Genomic DNA, 27,284 nt, shown 5'->3' with positions numbered 1-27,284 from the left:
AATGGGTGACTTTTGAAGTTTTATGTTACATGTATGCGTGTAATAACTTGTTTCATTCAGTTTTATCATTACCCCGACGCTGTGCATGTAACCCGAGGCTCAGGCTGAGCCAAAGGTTCAATGTAATCAATCACTGAGATGCTGCTATGGGAAGGATTATATTCTAATTTTGTGATTTTATTTCATTGTAAATATCAATGTCATGATAGTATTTTTAGTATTTCTAATAGAATTTCACGTTACAAAGTTTTTTCTATAATTGCATGTACATGTGCGTATCAGTTTGTACATGTATATACCTGGTACAGCTATATGGTATATACATGTACCTGAAGATGCTGGAATAGGCCATTACGATGTCATCGTTGTTGCTCACATTTGAAAAGTTACAAGACTACGTATGCAAAATCCCATGATAATCAAAATCTGTTTCATTATCTTTCAAGATATTGGTTTCAAGTATCAGTGTATTTACATAGGAATGATAGTATCTATCGATCATTATAATTCAACCCATTACGCAGACATTGATCTCAAGACGTTGAAACTTTATCACACCATTAGTGCGGGACTACTACGCTTAATGTTAATCTTCTTAAGTGCTAAGGATTATCTTATCAGTTTGCCGACTTTATTGAGATTTCATTTCCTGCTTTTATCAAATTCGCTTTTTCAGACATTTTATACAATAAAATATGGCTTATGCATCAGAACAAGGGAAACGAAATAGGAATCAATATGATATAGCTGGACATTTCTGACCTGGTCACGTGGGAGGGGTCAGAAAGCTGAGGTCAACTTTCTTGTGTCATTTTTAGAATGAAATATTTGGAAATGATTAATCTGCATTTGTAAATTAATTTATAATTGTTAAAAAATTTATATAGTATTTTGCTTTGCATGAATATAAAAATATTATTATAGGGAATTAGTATATACAAGCATGCATACCATGCAGATTTTGTTAATCCTCGATTCTCAAATATTTTCTCTATTTATTAAAAGATCGCACCTGCATTGTTCTTCTAATGAATTTCAATTATGCCGAGTTATTATTCTGTTATGATAAGAAATACCCATTGAACTGCATTGGAAGACACACAAATCAACAAAGAACCTTTGGTTTATTTAATAATGCGATACTGTTTGATAAAATACTTTAATAATCAATAACACCCTGTTTCTTTTATACTCAGACTAACAGAGTGTTCGATACACATGACTGATTAAAATGACACAATTTATGTATATACAAACTATTGATATATTTAAAAAACCGGTAGAATATGCCATTTATGCGTAGGGGTGGACAGCTTTGTTAGGTTCTATATGTAAAGTACCAAGTAGTGCTATTGAACTCCCATCAGTTGTAAAAAAAAATAAACTGAAAGGGTAGATTGAAGGGAGGGCAATGGGCAGTTTGGAATTACTGAGGGTTTCCAATTGGTTCCTGCATTATATTTATATAAATTTTAAATTATATAAATTCATGTCCCAATTTTTGACAAGAATGGAAAAGACGTATGTAAGATTCTCAGCTCACTATAATTATATACATTACCAGCGAAACCTGACCTTGGAATCGACTCCAGTTATAAATTCATTGGTGACATATACATACTTAATATACTTGTATACACTAGTACTGACTTGATTTTCATCAGTTGACCTTCCCAATGTTAAATATACTAACATCTGATTGACTGTGCCTAATTTAGATACCTTAGGTTGAAATAGAATTCTTTGAATTAATTATGAAGAAACCAAACTTAGTGTCATTAAATGCTTTCAACTTTTTAAAACTTTGTTATGACAATATATCAAAGATAGATCTCTGAGATATAAGGAATTTAGAGACTATTTATGAATTCTTTCAGGACAATCACGATCATAAATCCCCAACTGTGTCGAAAATTTCATGTTTCTCTTTCTGAAGAAGTAAAAATTCTATCCTCTACTTAGTCACCTTTTTCATCAAAGCCGAAACGGGTTGACATCAAACACGATGCTCATTTAATGCTTTCAACTTTTTAATATTTTGCTGACAATTAAAGTTGATATAACTTTGTTATGACAATATATGTTTAACAGTGTTTATAATGATCTAAAAAAAACTGCATTGATATAACTGTTGTAAATTTCGTGATCCATAGCATTACGGTCACCCAGTCTCCTAACAAACAGTACACATAGGCCTACATGCACCTGTGTCCGCAAGACCAATTTTAGCCATGGTCTACACACGTGCAATGGAGCTGTCACACGCATCCAGCGAGCTCTTTTGTTTTGCCGAGGACAATTTTCTTTTCTTAATTAGATCATATAAATACGAATTCTAATTAATAAAAATTATACAATCCCTGTTGAACTGTTTGTTCTAGATAAATTTTCATGTTGTCTCTTTTCTGAAAACATGGAAAACCTTTTTTGTAAAAACTGAAATATACTAATGTATTTGTCTTTACTTACATTATTCAAGTTCTATATATAATGGTATATGCTGAACTTCAACACGTTACCTTTTTACACAGTTTACAAAGTGTACACACGTGACACGAGCAGGCCAGTTGAAAATCCGTCATTTAATAATACACATACACGATGCTCATTTTTTCTTTATTTGTATGATAATTAACTTAAACATGTACTTAATACAATTGTTGATATAGTATTATCAATTCATCGGTATTATTCTCTGTTATCAAACATGTCTACAGGGAGATATTTTTTATTTGCATTTCGGGGGGAAAACCTCACGTTATTTTTGATTTCTTTATGACATACCAACTAAATACTTTGCCACAATATCTTGTATCCTGTTTAATATTTGAGCTGCCGCTGAAAACAGTTATATATCTTGCAAAGATAGTATGCATTGATCGAATATATGAAAATGACTCCCTAGCAGCTTGACCTTTGCTGTTTGGGAAATAATAAATGTTTCCCCACAGACGTCTGTGATCAGCATTATCGTCTATTTCTTAAAAAAGACTCGTTTATACCGTCTGCTTGTCATGTATAGGGTCAAGCTGAATAACTCAGAAAACCCGGAAATCAAGGACCCCTCCGATTGTTCTTTATTCATTATGTTTCCCCCCTTTGATTCACTGCCTCCTTCTGACTGCTTTATGAGTAATGTAATAACCAAAATTTACCATTAAAAAGATCCGGACATAAATTGCTTGTATCACCTGCTTTATGCGGAAATCGTGCAATTGGGCTGTAACGCAAAATTAGAGGAACTTAAATTCGAATGAAAAGGACTTTGATCCCCATTAACCATCAAGGAAAGCGCATATATGTACTATATTTGTCTTTTGTCTCTAGGGTCATAAACTTCAAGTGTATATTCATTTTTTTTACTTCCATACACTTAATTAAAGACTTTAGTTTTGAATTTTTAATTGTGCATTTAAAAGGATTTAAATATTTAACTTTTGGAAAATTTGCTCTCATGACAGAAAGGCACAATATAGTCTTTCATCAAAGTCATTTTAATAAAATAAAATATTTCCATAAAGATTCACAACCATTTTTCATTCTAGTGTAATAAATGATAAAATTGTGCAATATTTGCTATAAAATTGACATAAACATGACAAAAACGTTAAAAAGGCAATAAAAGATGCGCAAGTTCAAAAGCCATCTTTTGAAACTGAGGCTTGCGGTTATGACAAGGCTCATCTTGTAACCCCAGTAAATGCATATAACATCGAAATAATCTTAAATCCCCCGAGAACAAAAATTGATATTAATGAAGATATACACATTATAATGCATTTGCATTTTAGAATTATTAATTATGAGTGCATGTTTTTACACACGATGAGTCATAAGATGGAATATAATGTTCCTTTGATTGTACTCTATACGGAGATGACCAATAACTCAAGGCCAGCTATTTTTATATCTGGAAAAATGACCTTATAATCCCCGAACATTTCTATGTCCGCCATGTGTCACATCTAACAGAGAATCTTTTCATGTATTATACACTTCTTAGGATGGGCTTTTGAATGAAAAGGGCATTGTGTTCTCTCTCTCTCTCTCTCTCTCTCTCTCTCTCTCTCTCTCCATACAGTTCAATAAATTCAGTTTAATTATAATCAAATTATAATTATCAATTTGAATTGTATAGAGAAAGAATGCTTTTTCAATCAAAATCAAACCCTTTCTTTCTCTCTCTCTCTGTCTCTCTCCATACAATTTATAATCATAATTCAATGCATTATAAATCAAGATAATGTCCTTTTATGTTGCATGATATGAAATCGCTCCGTGACACGGGCTTACGATTATTGTGCTGGTCATGATATCTCCAAGTTAATTCACTGATAAGATCACAAGCTTTGTAATTACTAATTATTATCTATTAATTACAAATTTCCCATAATAAGAAATGTGGAATCATTCATGAATATATTAAAAATATTTTAACAAACAGGGACACTGCACATACACGACTGGTTACTTCTCAAAAATGAAGTGCGGTACCGCTCTAGTTTAACCGGGTTAAATATTTGTTATCTCTCGCTATATTGAGTAGGATTACCATTGAGCTATGAATGGAATGGAGACTCAATAGAAATGTTTACCTATATAAAACGAGAGCAAACATTGGTTTGTTGCTTCTGTAAAATGTCCCAGACAAAAACAAAAACAGGTAGAATTCTGACGACGGGACTTTACGAGGAATTATTGTTAAAGAATAAATAAATAAAGAACATGAATTTTATTGACGGATTGATCATCTTTAGTTTATCAATCCTCTAGAATTTAATTCAGAACATTCTTAAAGAAAAATACGCAAGTTCTTCTGGCTGCCACATGATCGACATATTTTACTCTGGGTGCGTAACAACTGTACCTCATTTCAAAACAAATACTTTTTGATAAAGATTTGTAAACAAAAGGCTTTATTTTTTATATTCTTCTAACTAAAAACTAGTTTCGATAAGAAATGGTGAAAATGTTTTAAAAAAGACAGTGTTGCCCTCATAATTTTCTAGAATTCTTGAGTTTGTGGAGGCTTTGCCCCTGGAGACCACTGAAATCACTTGGGGCCACAAAATGTATGAAACAAACGTCATGAAATTATGTAAACGTTAAACATTTTACACACCCAAATCAATATTCCCCAAATAATATACATGTAAATGTTTTATTTAAATCCAATTTCCTTTCACCTTCTTACTTTTTCACTTTATTTAACTTTTTCATTAAGTCTGATTTCTTTGCATTTTCAGGTCAGCAGAGGTTTACAAAGTTCCAGGGTATTTTCGGATTGTTTGAATTCTGGACGGACGATTATTTAAATAAAAGTTCTGATGCATATACAGTACTAGTAGCAGATTTAGAGTATGATGTAAGTCATTACTTAATTTTTTGCATCTTAGATCCGCCCCTGCATATCAAAACATGAGAAAATATCCCCCCTTTTCATCGAGTTGTGGTTTAAAAAATGAGTCCTTTATACCATTTCTCAATTTAAAGCAGTTATCTTAGATTTGCTTGCTGCTTGTCCATATCTGAAAGAATAATCCCCATCCTATTTAACACTGAGTTGTGGATAGAAACAACTGTATGTAGTTCTTTCTGCACTCACAGAAAAAAAGCTCGATTACAAGAGCGATAACTCCATGTGTTTTTTTTTTTCTTTTTGCAGATAGATGCAACCTTTGCAGTATTCAGTGATTTTAAAGGAGGAAATATCGTAGATGTTCAGTAAGTACAATACACATGTATAGTCATATTCATCTGTGTCCTAATTTTACAGTGAATATCAATGACAGTCAAAAGAAATCTTAATATATTTTTAGAAGAAACATTTAAACATGACACATTTTATATATTACATATCATATGTTATTAAAAAAGCACACGGATAATGCAAAATCAACCATTTTTGTCCACTCTACTAAGTTAATTATCCATTACAATGAATACTAAAACATAAATGACAAAATGTCCTGAAACTGAAAGTCTGATGTGCGAAAATAAGATTGGATCATGAATATAGCCTCTGCATTTCAACTAAAAATGAAGACTTATGAAGGTTTTAACGATTAAAAATTCAAAATGAATTTTTTGAACATAAGTATTTTAGTAATAAAGAACAAATTGTGTCATAGATTTTAAATTAAACCTTAAAGAATTGAGCTTGACAAAAAACGAAGCCAAACAGTTTAATGACCTTGACCTTTCTAATTGGGCCTTTAATAATCTCTTGTCTTCAAGCATCTATGCCAGTTAATTACATTTTGGGATCATATCTTCCTATATATATTGCTTTCTCTTTGTAGAGTTGCAGATGGAAATTTTACTGAAGTCACATTAAATATAGAATTTTACACTTCTCGGACGGAAGCGAAGTTCAGAGAATTGTTACAAAATGTCACAAGCAATTACACACTCTTCGGCAATTTTTTCCTAGACTTTGTCAGGAGTATACGTGGTATGTACAATCCAGTGTAGGGACTGTGTTTCACTGTTTGTTTAGTTATTTTGAAAATTAAACATTGTTTACATTATTTAAAGTTAGCCAAAACTTTAAGAAATAGAATTTTAAGATTTGTGTTCAAAATGATTCTTTTCCTCAAAGTGCTCATTCAGTTCTTGGATCCAAATTAAATTGACTATAAAATGTGCCCAAAGTTTGAAGTTGATTCTTTTCATTTATTTAAACGTTGCTGTGCTATTTCAGGTATTGAATCCCTTGGACCATCTGTCTCCGCAGCAGTTACAAACTCATTGTTTAGTTCACAGTTTGATTCCACGACAACAAGTGACGTATTTCCCAAGACCAGTGACGTATTTAACACAAAACATGACGTTTTCTCTTCTGCGCATCTATCAGTTTTCTCCAGTTCACAAGTTTCACTTCAATCGTCTGTATCAGACTTATTTACAACATCAAAAGGTAAGTTTCTCAACTACATGCATTAAAACTTTCCATACACACAGCTTTTCGTTTCACAGATAGATAGCCATCAACTTCGAAGAGTTCTTTACTTTTCTTCAAATATTTTGTGCTCTTTCTTTACTATAAAAGACAGACTCTTTAGGCACTCACAGTATTATTCTAAAATACTTTTGTTAATTGTATTTTTTAGATTCCATGACACCACCTTTACCATCCACTTCCGCTATAGCTACAGATGTAACGTCGGAAATATTACCAACATCCTCCGAGAGCTTAAGTTTACCATCAGTCTCTTCAATCGATGTGAAGCCATCAGGTATCGTATTATCAAGTGTTCACGCTTCATCCTATCTTATATCGTCTGCTTTGCCTGTTCAGCAGCTTGACTTTTCTGTACTCAACTTCAGCACTACTCAAATCTCAACTGACGCTCGCAACCTTTCTACAATCTCTGCTTCATATGATACTAGCCACCTGCTTGCTTCCTTCAGCACAACTTCTGCTCAATATACAACAGCAACCTCTAGCCTCTCTTCCTTTGAATATTCAAATGACTACACTTTGCTTCAGCATGTTTCTGAATCACCTGCACAAAGTGATTTTGAATCTAAAACTCTTGCTTTCGAAAAGAATAGTATTGCTTTGATTAACAATACGGAAAGTGCTCATAGCTTTTATTTATCCTCCGCATCTGAATACTCAACTAACATTCCCAATAGTGATTATGAATATGAATCATTAGACATTTTATCTTTCGCGCAATCGACATATCAGGTAGAATCGTCGGTCTCTGTCTTTGCTAGTGATGATGGTTTTGATTCTTCAAAGCAACAAAATCTCGAATTCAACTCCGAGTCCGTGGAATATTCGACTGGAACCATAACTTCGATCAAACCAAGTCCCTCCCAAACAATGTTGTTCACGGGTTACTTCAGCGATGCAGTGGAAAATGAAGGAATGTCAACCTCAGGATTTCCAGCTAGGATCGCTAATTTAAATATACAGTCCAACTTGTCTCCAGTTAAAACGAAAAATGCAAATCAACTCTCAGCTGTATCTAAAGCAACATTTGTTCATAAAAGTGTGCCATCAACCAAGGACCCTTATTCAGCAACATCCGTTAATGGGCTGTTGTCTTATCCTAGTGAATTGGCTCCTTTTTCAGATGTATCCTCGATACTTTCTTCAATGGCACTAGAGGAAGAAATAACTTTTGCAACCAAAACAAATCACAATGAGGAAATTATAACAATCTTTAACAACGACATGCAATCTTCTCGGCATATATCTCATTCAGAATTTTTGCATCAATCAGCTGATTTACCGATCAAAAAAACTACTTGGGAGATGTCTTTTACAAGTCCGACAAACCGGTCAGAGGGAATGGAAATCTTCACCCCGGAATTTGTAGTAGAACCTACTCCAGCAAAGGTTCAGGGTCACTTTAATGGAGATATATTTAGTGATGCACATCTTGACAATATTCTGAACGACCTTTTAGTAGAAAGACAAAGACAGCAATCTTCAAGTGTCATTCTTCATCAAAGCAAAACAACAGAATCCTCAGAGCTGCAAGCAACATCAATATGGAATTCATCAGAGAAGAAAACAACCCAAGGTATATATACGTAGTAATATTATATCCCTAGAACAGTAGCGTCCCTTATATTCCCTTAAAAACTCAAATGTATACTATAGATCATAATTTTAATGACTCCCTTATATTAAAACATAGTAGATGGATATGTATGATATACGGAAACTCAAAACAATACCTTAAAAGTGAATCTCTTCTCTTTTAACTGTTTTGAATATCAGCTTTGATTTTGATATAAAAATCAAAAAATGGCGGACATGATTAATGCATAGAATTGCAGGACTCGCAAGCTTTGGGATTGAGAGCTTTCCGCTTTATCGCCAACAAATTAAAAAAATAATTTTATTTAATTTTCAGCATAAATAGAAATTTTATTTATCATTTGTGTTTTTCTCTTCTCTTTCTATAGTTGATGAAGCAAGCACACCTACATATTTATCTACAGTCATCAGTACTTCAATACCTTTACTGAAGTCAGCGTCATCCTTCCCTGTAATGCCAACACGATCTCATGTGAGCTCATCGATATCACTTCCACCAAAACTATCATCACTGAAACATTCTATTCAAGCAAAATCCAATCATTCTTTGGACTCCGCCATACCAACATGGAGTGCCTCCTTAAGTTCTTCTGCTTCCTCGAGGGGACTTGTCGAAACCACGTCGTCAATACCCCTGGGCATTATTACAAAGTCTGATAAAATGATGTCTTCATTCTATTTCACACCATCCGTTCATGTTGACTGGACTGAAAATTCTGGACTATTATCTACAAATGATAATCTAGTTTCGATGGACACAAGTTTAAGAGAAAATCCAAGATCCAGTCCAGCTGGAATTTTATCGGAAATATCATCAACGACGTCGATTCTTTTTCCAAGCAATATATATTTATCAACAAAAAATTTACTGAGTTCACGTTCACAAGCTGACTTATTAGATATTTCTTATACAACAGAGCCCCAGGCTCTTTCAACAGAAACTCTACTAACTTCAGCAGGACAAGCAACGAGCAGTGTGTTGGAGTCCTCATCTTACTTAAAAGAGATCAGTCACTCGCAAGCGTTTCTTTCAACAAGTTCTTTTGGTTCTTTCAGTGACATTGGGCCTCTCGTATCCTCAAGTCAGTCTAACGTGGACATGTCCTCCAGACATTCTAACATATTTTCTAACCAAATAGACGTAATTACTTCTTCAACTAATTATTTCAACCAGTTTTCAACCAATATGTCTTCAAGTGAAAGAGATATAAAATTGTCCTCAAGCCAAAGCAACGCATTTTCTCTTTCTAGACAAATTGAAACTGTTACTTCTACAAGTCAAATAGACAAAGTCATTTCCACAAGTCAAATAGACGATGTTATTTCCAGCAGTCAAATAGACAATGTTATTTCCAGCAGTCAAATAGACGATATTATTTCCACAAGCCAAACAGACTACATTATTTCTACAGGTCAAATAGACAATATAATTTCCACAAGTCAAATAGACAATGTTATTTCAAGCAGTCAAATAGACAATGTTATTTCAAGCAGTCAAATAGACAATATTATTTCAAGAAGTCAAATAGACAACGTTATTTACACAAGTCAAACAGACAACGTTATTTCCTCAAGCCAAATAGACAGTGTTATTTCCACTAGTCAAAAAGACAATGTTATTTTTTCCAGTCAAATAGAAAATGTTTACGTTTCCAGTAATATTAACAGAACCTTTTCAAGCCAGATTGATTTAACTACTACATCAAGCCTATTTGATCAATTTACTACTTCAAGTGTTGACAAAGTTATTTCTGCTAGCCAAATTGACACTACTTCTTCAAACGAGATAGACGTTAGCATTTCATCACAACAGATTGATACTGATTCAGTATCTAGCCAAAGTAACATTGCTGACATTTCAAATACAATTGATATTGCTTCTAGCTCACACTGGATTGACGGAGCTTCTTTCTCAAGTCAAATCATATCTCCCTCTAGCAAAATATCCGATATGATTTTGTCATCAATAAAAAGCCATGATTCATCTTATACAAGCTTAGCTGATTTAGAATCAAACACCAGAGACTATAATACATTCTCTGATATTCAAACGTCCTCCCTAGGATTGGCATCTACATCTACATCTAAGTCTACAACATGGAATTCTGATCTATCTAAAATGTCTACATCTAACTTTGATCACTTAATTACCTCTTCAGTAAAAAGTCCAGCATCTTCAAATGTGCTGAATTCATCTATTTATTCAGGAATCGTTTTACCTTCAGACGTACACAACTCAACGCTTTCAATTGATAGGAGCTCTGTAGTAGATGATTCAACATTACGTTCCACTGAACCATCTTTCCAATCGGTTATTCAGACAGCAACTCAAATTTCAGCAACTCTTACTCCTCCGTTAAGTTTTTATACAAGGGAAATTTTGTCGGAGACTAGCGACTTGAATTCACAATCGAATATAAAGACATCCGATGACTTTCCATCTCAAATATCACAAGTTACCTTTTCTTCCAGCTCTCAGTCTACTTTTTTCAAGCCATCTTTTTCCGATACGATTTCAAACGTGTTCTCTGATACAAGAATCTCTTCAGATATACAGCTTATTTCCAGTCGTCATTCAGTGGAATCTTCAGCAGGCTTATTAAGCTCTAGTATTGATGTAGAATCTATTCTAAGAAAGGAATCATCGTCATTTATTAGACGAGAAACTAGCTCTGTTTCAGATATCATATCATCTAGTGACTCTTTTGCCACTAAAATTGTTTCTTCAACACACAATAAATCAACGGAAATATTTTCTCCCAGCGTTTCGAGTACATTATCATTTTCTGAAGCTGTCCGCAAATCGTCAATATTATTATCATCAAGTTTGTTGGAGCAACAGAGCACAAGAGAAAGTATGTTGGTGTCAAAAAGTATTATGCCATCGTCGAATGGATTTGGGATAGTTTCAACAAAACGGGACAATTTGGAAAGTTTTATTAAATCACCTTCAATATCTTTAGGATTACATCTATCACCAAGTTTTGAAAATATTTTAACTACGTCTTCTTCAAACTTCGTAATACCTACATTGATGTCAAGTAAAACTTTCTCTATAACAGATTCAATGACCACTGATTCATCAAAATTCTTCCCAAGTTCTGGAATAATACCATCAGTGTCTCATTCCTTGTCGCTGTTAAGCTCTAAAATCGGAATGTCAACTTCTGCATTTTCCACTGAAATAGTCAGCAGCACATATTCACAAACTCCAGGTTTGGAAACGCCTAATCTTTCAAATGTATCAGAGAAATTATCGTCATCGTCACATGGTATAAAACCATCATTAAGTGCATCGATATTTTCATCCAGTGTATGGGAGGTTTCATCTGAAATCTCTTCCAGACAAATGACATATTCTCAGGAAGCTTCACTAAGTTCAATTACGAGGTCCCCAGAATCCTCTGTAATATATAATCTTTCGTCAACATTTGCTCAAGAAAACAGTATCACAGATCGACAAGAAGCAAGCTCCTGATATAAAATCTTCTAGTGACATTTTTTCCACTGAACTTGTTTCAACAACTCACTATGAGCCAACACCATTATTATCTCCGAGTCTTTCGAGTACATTATCATTTTCTGACAGTGTTCCTAAATCGTCAATAATATTATCAAAAGGTTTGTTGGAACAGCAGAGCACAATAGAAAGTACGTTGGTTTCAAAAAGTAAAATATCAACTTCAAGTGAGTTTATGGTAATTTCAACCAAACAAGATAATTTGGAAAGTTCTATAGAATCATTGTCGATTTCCTCATTGGTACAATTATCATCAAGTGCTTCAAGATTTATAAGATCTTCTTTGGTGTCAAGTACAATCTTCGGTGGAATGGATTTAATGACCACTGATATGTCGTCAAAATTGGCCGAAAGTACTGGCATAATACCATCATTTTCTCTCTCCCCATCTCTTTCAAGCACTAATCTGGAATTTTCGAGTTCTGAATTTTCCTCTGAAATAGTCCGCAGCGTATATTCGAAAACTTCAAATTTGAAGACATCGAGCCTTTCGAGTTTTTCAGCTGAATTGTCCTCATCGTCACGTGGTATAAAACCGTCATTAAGTAAGTCATTATTCTTATCCAGTCCATGGCCATTTTCGTCTGAAATATCATTTCTACCAACTCCCGCAAGTTCAATAAAGACGTCTTCTATGAAATCAAGTCAATTGTCAACATTGTCACTAGATGATAATATTAATGATAGTAATTCCGTACAATCATCAAGATTTGTAACAGATTCCATAAATATTCAGCCTTCGATGCAATATTCAACAGAACTATCATCATCCAGAGTAAAGGTTTCAAGTATTGAGCATTCATCCTCCATGTATTCTAAATATTCGTCAATATCCTTACAAACATTACACTCCTCAGAATTGACAGCATCTCCAACGATTGAGTCATCGACGATATTTTCCATTTCATCATCTTCAATTTTCTTCCCAGGAGCATCTTCCATAGTGACATCTTCACCAAAAACGGAAAACACGTCAATTATCGTAGAACCGTCTACTTTGAATTCTATGATCTCATCAGTAATTGCGACTTCAATTGATTCTTCAACGCTTTCATCTTCGCCAATAGCAGAAAACACGTCGTTTGTTACTCAAAGCACTTTGCTGAATACAATGACATCATCATTAGCTGACCTCACAGAATCCTCGACAGTAACATCGCCTTCATCGAGTGTGGAACTAGAAACTTCATTTTCTTCTTTTGTATCAACTTCAGTTTTAGAGGAAATATCAACTATATCAGCAGCAGCAGCAACAAGTGGAAATATTAACAAGGAGTCTTCTTCATTTAATATTGATACTTCTTCATTAATGACACTACCGATGGACTCTGGAAGCGTAATATCAACATCAATTCAAACTAAAACTCAAGAATCAATACACACCAAACTGACGGAAACGGATTTATATACTCACTCATCTGAGATAAGGAAAACCACTTCGCCATTTTCGTCCAAAACATCAATATTTGTAGGCTCCACAACTTCTTTACCATCGATTTCAGAATACAGTTCGTCCGCAGTCATTCCTCAGACGTCATCATCAATAGAAGCTTCTTCGATGGTTTCTCCAGCTTCGACAAGCTCGCAAATCGTGGCTTCATTTTCGAATAGCATTTTAACAGACATTAATTTGCCTACGCGATTGTTTTCACTAACAAGCTCCTCTATGTTGAGTTATTCCACTGGTATGTCAAATATACTCACAACTGACTCCTCCTCTGCACACTTGCAAATGTCTTCGCTTGAAATTTCTTCTTATAGCTCGCATTATATGTTTTCTTCCTCAAAATATTTAGATTCCTCTGTAGATTCGGCGGCTTCAAGACACGTTTCATTCACTTCTGTTCCTGAGACATCTACTGGGCTACCGTTCCTAACTTCTTCAGAGGCTTTGTCTGTCGTATCTAGTGTTGTACCAACTTCGTCCACGGTTAAAGGTACAGTTACACTTTCATCATCAACACCATCACTGATGTCATCATTGACTGAGTCATCCTTTGTTTTGACATCACCTTCAGTAATCACCACACCCTCATCATCTTCAGAAGCCTTCTCCGTTATACCAACGGTTTCGTCTTCAACAGTATCATCAGCCAAATTGCACACATCATCTGAGGATAAAATGTCAACAACATCCGTGCACAGCATATCAAGTCAATCATCTACATTTAAATCAATGACAAGTGAAATTCAGTCATCCACAAGCTCAATTTTCACCTCATCGACTTTTGTTTCTGCCACTCCACATTCTTCAGCAGTATCCAGTGATTTGGTTTCTTCCTCGACAGTTTTACCATTGGTCACTAGTACAATTGCACCATCACCATCTTCTACAGTCACAGACTTTCAAGCAACTTCAAGTATGGTCTCAGAAACAACTTCCCTCCAAACTACAACTACGACCTCAAAGACAACCTCTCAAACAACAACCGTTGCAAAGAGTACAACACCAGTGGCAGATCTAACCACGACTCCAGCACCAGTACAGACCGTAGCCGCTAAACTACGAATCACAAGTTTGGATTGGAAGCCTGAATACAGTGACGAAAACTCTGCCGACTACCGGGCTTTGTATGATCTCGTCAACAGTACTGTAAGTATTAATAAACTATAACTTGAGATCTTTTTGTTTTTATTACTAATTTTTTCCACCTTGTCAACTTTTAATCTTTTTCAGCTTACCTACGCGTATAGCGGCAGTGTATATGGAGCACGTTACATCACTCTTTCGGATATAGTATTTAGGTATTTCTTTAAATGATCATTTATAATTATCGCAGCAAATAGAAAGTTTATGATAATTTGTTTCTTTAATCTACAATTGCATCGGAAAGATTTCTTGAAAAGGTGTAGAGTTTTTTTTTTTGGTGATTGGTTTGGTGTTTCTAAAAGAAAAAAGGATATATGCTGAAAAAATTCAATATACAATCCTACAATGATAAAGCCGTTTCATTTAAGGGGAAAAATCTCTTTTTTATTAAATGATTATTCTAAACTTTGTCTGACTTTCAGACAGGGTAGTATAATTGTGGAGTTTAACGTCAAGTTTTCCTCTGGAGAAGCAGTAGATACGAATATTCTGAGCCAGGAAGTCAACAGTATGTCCGCCTTGTTACCGCCACAGGTTCAGATTGATACAAATTTTACCTCACACACAGGTAAGTTTGTGTATGGTAAGGCTGAATTTAGAAATGATTATTGAGTTCGAGGCCATTGATTGATATGATATAAGTCGATACAAATCGAGTTTTCCCCCCACTTACTATGCCACAAAAAATCATCAACACTTTTTGATTGTAGCTGTTGAAATGTTAACAACTGAACCTGTAAGAACCATGGCCCCAACAACTGTGGCTGTAACAACTGAACCTGTGACAACCATGGCGCCAACAACTGTTCCTGTAACAACAAAGTCACCAACGACCACACCAATGATTACACACGATCCAACAGACAGACCGGAAACAACAAAGATGACTACAGTTCCTGTGACACCAGAAGTAACAACAGAACCCAAAACCACTTCAAAATCAACAACAGAAAGTGTGACAACACCAATAACTGTACCTCTGACAACTGAGAGTCAGGAAGTCAATGATACTTCAACTGAGCAAACAACATATCCCACAACACATGATCTAATAACAGATATCAGCTCGACAACTGTCCAGTTCACTACTCCAGCTGCAACAACCCATGCTTTCACAACAAGGGAGGCTTCAACAACTGATCTAACAACAGACAGGATGACAACAAACATGGAAACAAAGGAACCTGTCACAATAACATCAACAGCAGACATGAGCTCAACCCCATCTTTTACAGAGAAGTCAACGACAACCTCTCCATTAACGAGAGTGACTGAAAGGACAACATTCGGATTTTCAACAACCAAAACAGTTATCCCAGGACAAACAACCACTGTTCCTCTTTTCCTGAAAGAGTTTGGAGTCACTATTCGAGTTATGGGTGAACCTTGGGATCCCATGTATGCAGTACCAAACTCACAGAACTACGAGATATTGAACAACGCTTACAAAAACTTTGTAAGTAGTTTTAAACTGTAAATTTTCATACAGATTTGATTGTATCAAAGATGTAGGTATACTACTGTATTTGGTTAACGCAAATACAATCTTAATTTTGACATAAATGTTAGTTTCATGTTTGTGAATTTTGAGTTAAAAAGGTTAAATGTATGATTTTCTGTTCTTTTTCCTTGACAGCTGTTTAATGTTTATCGTTTTGGTACTTATGGGGATGAGTTCATGGACATCACAGATTTACAGTTTAGGTAAGAACAAAAAGAACCGCAATATATTTAAGTATCCTTTATCATTGAGTGATATTTATTTTAATTATGTGTGAAGAATTGTACGTTGGTATGAAGGCATGAAACACAATTGGCTTTATCATTTCGTTGTCTTTATCATTTATACAATGTATCAAAGAATTATTATACAAAGAGATTTTTGAAAACCTAAATTAAATACATAAAAATTCAATTTGTAGGCAAGGCAGCATCATCATGTCGTATGTAATAATGTATCTTGGGATCGATCCCATAGATCCTCAAATCCTAAACATAATGGTCAACACTGCGTTTGCAAACGAAACTATTCCTGGGGTGACAATTGACCACTTATTCACATCACATTCTGGTAAGATATTACAAAATCATAAGATGTTTCTTTGTTTTCTTGTTTGATTATTTTTTTTTTATTTTAATTAATTTTATTTTTTTGGGGTACTTTTTAAGAATTGAGAGATTTAACTGGTTCAAATTTAGAAAGTTTTATTTTTAATCAAGGCGAAAAAAATTGAAGATTTATTATTCACTAAAACCGATGTTTCACACTTAACATAATGCCTAAAAAGTTAATATGGTTTTCGCTGAGAAACAGTACATGTGGAATGTGCAAGACATATTTCTATTGTAATTTATGATTCTAATGAAAACTAATATTTCAATTTCATCAGTTGTGTATCGCTTTTATCAAATAAAAACAGGAAACTTTAAAAACAATGAAAAGTAAAACATTCATTTGTGTATTTAAATGAATTTTCATGTCTTGAAACTCAATATCTTTGCCCTAGGATATACTGATATTCAATTTTCATGTTTTTGCAGAAATAGTGCGAGACACTTCTTCCATGTCACCAATAACTGATATCACAACAACCGCCCCGACAACTGAACAACAAGCAACATCCACTGTAATGTCAGCAGTCACAGAACAACTAACAACACAGGCTGCTACAACACAACAACCAAAAACACGCCCTGTTACGTTAACAGTTACAGAAAAACTAACAACAGAGCCTGTTACAACGCAACAAACAAAAAAGACAACAACTGACGTAGTGATAACAGACCACACAGGACAGTCAACACAACAAACAACAGGGGTTCCTGAAATAAGCACAACAACAGACGCAGTTACAACAGAACAAACACGAAACCTGACAAGTGGAGCTCCAACAACAGAGAGAACAACAAGCCAGGCAACAGAAGTTGTAACAACACAACAGACAATGACCACAACAACAGAAGGTGTTATAACACAACAACCAACAGACAAAACATCTAAGGCTTTAACTACAAAACACACAATAGAACAGTCAACCATGGCTATAACGACAACACAGACAATTAACATGACAACCGAGGATACAACTACACAACAAACAACCGACAAGACAAGTGATGCTGTAAGGACAACAACTCTTCCGGTTCTGAGTACTATTGATAGCATTGCACAGGACTTTGACGTCACTATTCGCATTCTCAGTGAGAGCTGGGATCCCTCCTACTCCAACCCTGATACAGAAGGTTACAGTAACTTGATTGCCACCTACTTCACATTTGTAAGTTTTACCTACTTTCGTATCTTTAATAAATGCGCATTGTTCTTTATAACTATTAAGTTTTGGTCTTGAATGTTAATGAATATTTCTTTTTGTCTTACAATGGATACTTTAGTTAAACTCAATAATTATAAAGGGAAAACTGTGCAGTATAATTGTTTGTTAGGAACATTATTACTTTATCAAGAAAGATAATTCTCAAGGGAAAAAGAATTTATCTTTTCCATTTATCCCGCAACGTTTGCTCGATTTGTATGTTTTACAAAAGGATTTTGAAACCTTCACTACATGTTTGACATTTCTTGAAAAGGTCTGCATTATCTATCATTCTTTACCTGAACAAGTTTCAACGCTTAATACAAAAAGTTTATCTACAATTTGTATGCATACATTTTAAACGTTTGACTTCATTTTATTTATGATCATCTCTATGAGGACTGCAATAACAATTACTTATGGGTGAAAATGCATGTATATTGCCCATTATTTCAAATGGCCTTATAAATTAAAAATAAAATAAGTAGATGTCATCCTCTTATTTCAATAAAATAGAATTACAGAATATATCTTAAATACAATGCGACACACCCCTGATTGTTTATTGTTGTTTCTGCAGGAAGAAAATAATTCATATTGATATATATTCTAATTACAAATGACTATGATTAATAATTTTAGCTTTATGACGCCTACTCCTTGGGCTTCTATGGTGACAGATTTGCAAGAATTGCACAAGAATTTAAATTCAGGTATTTGATAATTATTTAATGAATTATAAAACATTTTGGATGATACAAACAAATTTGATTGGCATATACATGTATTTGTTAACCTTTCTTAGTTTAAATGATGAGAATAAAAAAAAAACTCTTGCAATTTACGAAATTATAAACTTTCTACGATGTTCAAATTAAAATGACCCTTTCTTCAACCATCCTTATTAACTGAAACAATATTTGTCACTTAAAATCCGTTATTTTTTAATTTTAAATGAAAAAAAATTGCGGCTAAACTCATTCTTTTTTACTTTTAGTTATGAAAAACTGTGGTTTTCAGAATTTTTAGTTCACCTCAACGAAGTTGGGGGGAGCTTATGTGATACCCTCGGCGTCGGCGTCGGTGTCGGTGTCGGCGTCGGCGTCCCAGGTTAAGGTTAAGTTTTTTGGAGCATTTTTCTTTTTAATTACTTCTGTGTCCTATACTGATTAGACATGCATGGAAGATGGTTTTAGTGTGTTTTATTGTACCAGACAAAGTTTCAGATGCTGCAATTTCAGCAAAGGAATTACCAGGTTAATGTTTTTGGAGCAGGTTAACATTTTTGGTGCAGTTTTTGGTGTGGGTTTCATTTCCAAGTAACTATAAGCCCTATGTTGACCAAACTTGCATGGATGATACATCTAAGGATGCATACTACCGGGCTTGCTTCGGATGCTGAATCTGACCTACATTTTCCGGTTGAGCGAACAGGTTAAAGTTTTTGGTGTAGGTTTCATTTCCAAGTAACTATAAGCCCTATGTTGACCAAACTTGCATGGATGATACATGTCAGGATGTATTCTACCGGGCTTGCTTCGGATGCTGAATCTGACCTACATTTTCCGGTTGAGTGAACAGGTTAAAGTTTTTGGTGCAGGTTTCATTTCCAAGTAACTATAAGCCCTATGTTGACCAAACTTGCATGGATGATACATCTAAGGATGCATACTACCGGGCTTGCTTCGGATGCTGAATCTGACCTACATTTTCCGGTTGAGTGAATAGTTAAAAGTTTTTGGTGCAGGTTTCATTTCCAAGGAACTATTGAGTTCTTTAATGACCAGTCTTGCATAGATGATACATCTAAGGATGCATACTTCCAGGCTTGCTTCGGATGCTGAATCTGACCTACTTTTTGTGGATGAGTGAAAATGTTAGTTTTGATGCATGTTTCATTTCCAATAAACTATGAGTTAATGTGCAAACTTGCATGGATGATACATCTAAGGATGCACACTAATGGACTTGCTTCGGATGCTGAATTGGACATACATTTTTCAGATAATAGACAAGGTAAAAGTTATGGTTGCAGGTCTACTACCAAAAACTATAAGGCTTATATAACATTGTATAAACCAAACTTGCACAAATGCTGCATCAAGAGATGAAAACTCTCAAATTTGCTTCAGTTGCTGGATTTTCATTACTTTTTCATGAAGAAGAAGTAGTTTAAATTTTTTATGTAGGTCTATTTCAAAGTATCAGATCAAAATTGCTTTTAAAAATATTTTCATTTTTGGAATGTATACTTTTTGTTGGTTAATTGTGTGACTTTGCCTTACTTAAAGACAACATTCGTTGAGGTGAGCTCTGTATTCTCTGATTACCTATTTTTGATATTATTTTTGTTTGCATCATCTGTTCATAACAAAATTAAATGACTGTTTAAGTCAGTTGTCTTACATGATGGATATGATAATAACTGATTAATAGATAATAACTAATTAAAAGAATATTCTTTCATATAATATTCTTCAAATAAAAGAGGGGCAATGCTGGTATTGTTATAGAGTAATTTTGATTAACATTTATTTATGCCATCTTTTCAGCGAGGGTAGCGTCATCATCAATTATGTCGTCACATTCCTGGGTAGCCAGCCATTGGACGTTCAGATTCTGAACTCTGAGATCAACAAGGAGTTCCAGGACGGCTCGTTTGGTCCGGATGTTGTTATTGATCCCAACTTCACTTCTCATAAAGGTAGGTAGTTTAGGAATCTGTTAAATATTGATTGTAAAAATTGTTTTATATTGGAAACTTACTAGTATCTTAATATCTTTCAGTTATCAAATTATATACACTCAAATTCTTCTAATTGTGCTTGAAATGAAAACAATCTTATGATTTTAGCAAAAAATTAAACTTTATTGGTTTGAATTGCTTAAGTGAATCATTCAGACTGCCCTGAACAAATTATTTTTTGTGCCGCCCAGATTTTCTTTTAGGTCCAGTGTATGTGAGATAATCTTATGCCAGTATATTAAAAGGTGGTTCTTGGGGGAAATCTTACAACTAACTTCTCAATTGTTCTATAATATCTTTAAAGACACATAATATCAGACATATGAACACTTAAGATAAAGAAATACATGTATACTATAAAGAAGGGGTATTTTTAATTGATATTTTTTTTTTTAATTTTTCATTAACAGAAACAATCATTGGACCCACTGTGTCAACAACACAGATACCAACTTCATCAGCAGAAACAACTCATTCAACAAGAAAATCAACAACTCCTGGTATAATAACATCGGAATCTACAACAGTTGATACTTCTAAAACAACTGAACAAATGACATCAACTACAGGTATCCAGGTAACAACCAAATCTCTGACAACAGGAGAGGTGACAACTGATTCTCAGACAACTCAGGAAATGTTAACAACAACCACTCAACCTCCTGAAACAAATGCAACACTACTTCTGACAACCACAAAAGCTGTAACCACACCTGTTGTCACTGAGTCCCCATCTACAACAGGTGGAATTACAAAACCATTAGGAACAACCACAACTAAATTTCCCACAACAATGCAACCTACAACAACTGAAGCTGTAGTTACAAGCGATGGACAAATGACTGAGGCAACAAGTACAACACCATATGTGCCAACAACTTCGACTATTGAAACAACACAAACTCCAAAAACACAACCTCCTATAACTTCAGAAGCCACATCAACACATGTTTCTACAACAACCCCAACTACACAATCTCCTATAACATCTGAATCTTCAACAACAACTGGAGAAGTCCCAACAACATTAGCTTCCACAACAACAGTTTCAACAACTTCAGAACCATTAACAACATCTCAATCTACAACAACTCAAAAACCAACTACTGTGACAACTACAGTAACAACTCAAGTACCAACAACTCAAGCTCCAACAACCACACACACTCCAACAACTACCAGATCAGCTGTTGAAGAAACGGTTGACGTGTCCTTGAGAATTATCAATAAAAGTTGGGATTCCAAACTGGCTGATCCAAACTCTGTGGAATATCAGTCACTCAAGAACCAGATTTATCCTAAAGTAAGAGCTTCTTTTTCAAGAATTTAAAGTTATAGAAAAGAAAAAGCATTTCAATGAGCAAATGTGGTTATTTCCTGATAAAATCATACTAAAAGTTGATTATTCCTTATGTTTTAGCTGCTGGAGATATACTTGGCGAGTGCTTACAAAGATAGAGTTATGGGAATTGAGAATATATCCTTCAGGTACTCTCTCTCTCTCTTTCTCTCTCTCTCTATGTGTGTGTTTTCTTAATGTATGTGGGTTATTAAATCGTTAATGATTGCTTATAAATGTCCTTGTAGAGAGGGGAGTGTGATTGCTGATTTCACTGTACAGTTTTCTGGAAGTGCTCCAATCCCACCGGAAGACCTGAATACAGTCATAAACAATGCAGCAGCCAGTGGCAGTTTTGGACCAGAAATCACTATTGACCCAACCTCAACTTCACATAATAGTAAGGCTTTTCATTCATATTCTCCAGTTTAAGACATTATTTTAGTATCCATTCTTTTTTTAATTGTGTTATACATTTGAACTTCTTACAAAAAGGAAGTTTTTTATGTGATAAAAGCTGAAAAATTCTTGAAATTAAAGAGGTTAACTCAGCTTTATGGATTGCTGTTTAAACAATTCATAACATCTAGCTCAATGTTTTTTTTCTTTATCAGACGTCCCTGCTGTATCTGTCAGCACTAAAAAAACAACAACTCATGCTAAAATAACAACACAAGCTCCACCTGCTACAACTAAACATCAAATAATAACTCAAGCTCCAACAACTACACAAGCACCAACAACTCAAGCTCCAACAACTACACAAGCACCAACAACTCAAGCTCCAACAACAACACAAGCACCAACAACTAGAGTCCAAACAACAACTCAAGCTCCAACAACTACACAGGCACCAACAACAACTCAAGCTCCAACAACTACACAGGCACTGCCCACAACTGAAGCCCAAACAACAACTCAGGTTCCTACAACTACACAGGCACCAACAACAACTGAAGCTCCAACAACAACACAAGTTCTGACAACGCAAGCTGCAACAACTGAAGCCCCCACAACAACTCAGGCTACCACAACACTTCCAGCTTCAACAACTTCACAGGCAGCCACAACAACTGAAATTATTACAACAACTAAAGCTCCCATAGCCACTCAAGCTGCAACAACTACACAGGCAACCACAGATGCTCCAACAACAACTCAAGCTCCCACAACAACTCAAGCCCCGACAACAACCCAAGCTCTGACAACCACTCAAGCTCCAACTACAACTCAAGCCCCGACAACTCAAGCTCAGACAACCACCCAAGCTCCAACTACAACTCAAGCACCAACAACCGAAGCTCTGAAAACCACTCAAGCCCAGACAACAACCCAAGCTCCAACAACAACACAAGCTCAAACAACAACTCAAGCTCTGACAACAACCCAAGCTCCAACAACAACACAAGCTCCGACAACAACTCAAGCTCCGACAACAACCCAGGCTCCAACAACAACTCAAGCTCCGACAACAACCCAAGCTCCAACTACAACTCAAGCCCCGACAACAACTCAAGCTCCAACAACAACCCAACCTCCGACAACCACTCAAGCCCCGACATCAACTCAAGCTCCAACAACAACTCAAGCTCCGATAACCACTCAAGCCCCGACAACAACTCAAGCTCCGACAACCACTCAAGCCCCGACAACAACCCAAGCTCCGACAACCACTCAAGCCCCGACAACAACCCAAGCTCCAACAACAACCCAAGCTCTGACAACCACTCAAGCCCTGACAACAACCCAAGCTCCAACAACTACTCAAGCCTCAACGACGACAAAACTAGCTGTTGAAAACACAGTTAATGTTTCAATAAAAATTATCAATAAAAATTGGAATTCAAACCTGGCTGATCCAAACTCTGTAGAATATCAGTCACTCAAAAACCAGATCTATCCTAAAGTAAGTGTTTTTTGTGCCTGAATGTTAATTCAATTTTAAAAGATGAATTAAACTGGATGTATAGTCCAACTTTAACTGTAAATGCAATTATTTGTCTATTTTTTAAAGCAAACTTTGATACAACTATTCTTCATAAAGTTATATTTTTTATTGAAATTAATGTGATTGATAGATACTTTAATTAAGGGTATGCTTACTCTTCCATGACACCTGATCCGACCTCTGATGTTTCGGAGGTCCGTTTGCTCTGCTCCTATTTTGAGCTTGAAAACTGTTCGTTATCTACATATGTTTCATTTGATATCTGTTTCAGCTTCTTGAGATATACAAGGCCAGTGCGTACAAAGACAGAATTGTTGGAATCGTGAATATTTCATTCAGGTAACTCTCTCTCTCTCTCTCACTCTCTCTCTCTCTCTCTTATGCGCAAGTGTTTTGTTCTTTTGTAGTTAGAATTGTATCTTTAATAATATCCCATATATGTATATTAAAGAGAGGGGAGCGTGGTTGTTGATTACACCGTACAATTTTCTGGAAGTGCTCAAGTCCCACCGGAAGATCTGAATACAGTAGTTAACAATGCAGCCAACAATGGCAGTTTTGGACCCGAATTCACAATAGATCCAGCATCTACATCACACAATAGTAAGCCTGTTCCCCAAGTTGACATTTAAAGGGGACTTTGTCATTTTGTCTCTAATGAAAGGTATCTCGGTATAAACTTTTGTCAGGCATTTCGACATCAAACAAAAAATATTATATAAAAGTGCTGTTCGTTTCTTTCCATTGATTTCATTCTAAAGTGATATTAACACTAAGATCACACTTTTTATTTGCGCTTTTTTCTGTATCAGAAGTCCCCGCTGTGCCATCAACCACTGAAGCACCAACATCCGCCCCTGAATCAACAACGGAAGTCACGGCTGCTCAATTTTCTGTACCGAACTGGGGCATTGCAGTGATTGTCTGTGGGGCTGTGGTTCTTATATTTTTATTAGCCATGATTTGTGTCCTGGTAAGTAAAAAGCTTTTTATATAGAGAGACATTATTTATACATCTAAACTCCAGGGAGAACAGCATTATACTAAAATATACATTCTTTTTATACATTATGGGTTATTTTATTAGTGCTTTTTAAATCATCCTGAGAATTTTTTTTTTCAGTTTCATTATTGGACATTTAGATAATTGTAATTTTTTTTAAAGCAAATAAAAAAATCGTACATGTAGTGATATGATTTCATTCTTGTAGCAAAGGTTTCTTTCGTAACGACTAATTTTTGAATAGTATTACTTAATTTGCTTTAAGTTTGTTATTATATTACACTACACGTACTTTTCCAGGTACTTTTTCGACTTATTAGTCAGCCCCCGGGCTGACTAGTTACGTTAGGATGAAACTGCAAGTGCGCTTGCGTTAATCGGAATTCTGGGAAAAAAGATTTGCACAAATTCTCCAACCAGAGGGCGTGCTCTTCTCTCACTCTCTCTCTCTCTCTTTCTCTCTCTCTTCTCTTCTCGAAGAAAATTTATGACGACTGTACAGCTTCTAGATGTAATATTTGTCTGTTTTTAAATCAAACTATGAAAATATTTCATTGCTTCTAACTGTTACAGAAGATAAGTACATTCATTCCCTCAATCGCCATTGCAAGCCGAAGATTTAAATTGTGTATTCCTCTGGATGCCTGATGCAAGACTCCCTCGATCAATATTCAATACCTTGCATAAGACATGTACGGGTCGGAATTCACACAACAATCCACTTGCCACAAAGGTCCCAAAATAGTGAAAAAAAGAACGATCAATTTTTTTTCACTCTAATGATAGGCCTAAAAGTTATGAAAACATCAGAAGACCACCGTAAGACAGTATGGTGATGGACGTGCAAGTCCGCTTGTGCATGTGAACCGCGCCCACATTTGAGAAATTTACCACAGTGGAAATACGATAGCTGAGAGAACTGTGCTGATTTATAGACAGGGTCAACACTCAAATGAAAGGAGAGGTGGTGAGAGGATGGATTCCAGTATTTTAATCTGTAGTTTTGCTATGATGGTAGACGTACATCATCAAAGACATTTTATTTATATACGTACTGCATGTATTTAAACATATTTGGAATTGTTTTCTGTGGCGTTCATTACTTTTTGGGAAGCAATTCTTTTCTTTCCTAATAAAACTAAAATGGATGCTCAAACTTAGAACTTGAGTTAAATATACATGCAGTATGCCCCCCCCCCCCCCCCTCCACATCATGCATTGCCTCGAAATGCACAACTGAAAACTGTTATTTGATAATATTTAAAAACAATCTAACACAAAGTTTACCTTCCTTTTATTCATCATAATCTATATCATTTTTATAGAATTTAACGTGATCTTATTTGCCATGGTGGCTTTTAATTGTTCATTTACCGGTATGAGATGAACTTTCTCTGATGTCTGAGCCGAAGAGAATTTATATAATTATTGGAGATCATTGTAATGATCACGATGCAGACTAACTAATATTTATTCTATGCTTTATTATTTATTATGCACAGCATTAAAAAATAATTAGCTTTCTTACAATGGCATTTATTACATTTAAGGAACACAACATGATGTATAGATCAAATCATAAACCATCACAAAACAAGAGAGAAACTTTCTGTATTCCAGTGGCTGACCCTCAGCTTTTTTAAAAAAGCTAACCTTGTGATAATGCTTATTTTACTTCCTCTTTATAACAGTGCTCAAGGCGACATACGAAACAGAAATACCGCATGCCAGAAGACCCGGATGACATCGGCTACATCCGGAAATCTACTGGAAGTGAATTCGCTTACGATAATAATATACCAAAGGAAGCCATGACGGTTGATGAGGAGATTAAACCTCCATCACAAGTTATACATTTAAAGAACTCTGATCTGCAGCAAAATCCAGCGCCGGAGGTCCGGCAGAATGGAAACACGCAACCGCAAGATAATGACACAGTAAGTAATAGTATAGAAGCTTTCTTATAAGCTTATTGTCATTTTCACCATCAGTTGTTTGTTAATTAGTTCCTGAAGCCATTCCTAAAACAAGAATCATTGACATGACCATTGAATTAAGTAATTTTGTCACCAAATGCAATGGAAATTCTTAAAAATTTTCAAGGGAGTTTACAATTCCTATGATAAAAAATATGCGTATGCATGATGAATTCAAGCAAGATTAAATAAATTTTCAAAATTATGGGTTTTTTAAAAAAACATTTTGTAAATATTCCTCTTTCAATTTCGCGATTCACACTGATAACACTGAATAAATGGGTATAA

General features: G+C 35.1%; 1 protein-coding gene across 5 annotated transcripts in view; it reads left to right on the top strand.

The window, feature by feature from the left end:
- The window catches only part of LOC134237551 (mucin-2-like), a 46,449-nt gene that overhangs the window by 14,810 nt on the left and 4,355 nt on the right, over positions 1-27,284 (top strand). For all 5 annotated transcript variants that reach the window (XM_062719650.1, XM_062719651.1, XM_062719649.1 and 2 more), the window contains exons 2-23: positions 5,247-5,365; positions 5,666-5,724; positions 6,303-6,454; positions 6,704-6,919; positions 7,113-7,238; positions 13,889-14,673; positions 14,758-14,825; positions 15,093-15,238; positions 15,381-16,126; positions 16,307-16,374; positions 16,593-16,741; positions 17,212-17,948; positions 18,627-18,697; positions 20,537-20,688; positions 21,141-22,033; positions 22,151-22,218; positions 22,318-22,469; positions 22,684-23,975; positions 24,289-24,356; positions 24,469-24,620; positions 24,830-24,990; positions 26,712-26,957. In XM_062719650.1, the coding sequence (XP_062575634.1) occupies positions 5,247-5,365; positions 5,666-5,724; positions 6,303-6,454; positions 6,704-6,919; positions 7,113-7,238; positions 13,889-14,673; positions 14,758-14,825; positions 15,093-15,238; positions 15,381-16,126; positions 16,307-16,374; positions 16,593-16,741; positions 17,212-17,948; positions 18,627-18,697; positions 20,537-20,688; positions 21,141-22,033; positions 22,151-22,218; positions 22,318-22,469; positions 22,684-23,975; positions 24,289-24,356; positions 24,469-24,620; positions 24,830-24,990; positions 26,712-26,957 (6,626 nt within the window). The remainder of the gene's footprint in view (positions 1-5,246; positions 5,366-5,665; positions 5,725-6,302; positions 6,455-6,703; positions 6,920-7,112; positions 7,239-13,888; positions 14,674-14,757; positions 14,826-15,092; positions 15,239-15,380; positions 16,127-16,306; positions 16,375-16,592; positions 16,742-17,211; positions 17,949-18,626; positions 18,698-20,536; positions 20,689-21,140; positions 22,034-22,150; positions 22,219-22,317; positions 22,470-22,683; positions 23,976-24,288; positions 24,357-24,468; positions 24,621-24,829; positions 24,991-26,711; positions 26,958-27,284) is intronic.

This window comes from Saccostrea cucullata, unplaced genomic scaffold (genome assembly GCF_032062105.1).
Source record: "Saccostrea cucullata isolate Sc308-1 unplaced genomic scaffold, CSIRO_AGI_Scuc_v1 ctg24, whole genome shotgun sequence".
NCBI lineage: Eukaryota > Metazoa > Mollusca > Bivalvia > Ostreida > Ostreidae > Saccostrea > Saccostrea cuccullata.
This window is presented reverse-complemented; position numbering and strand designations above follow the sequence as displayed.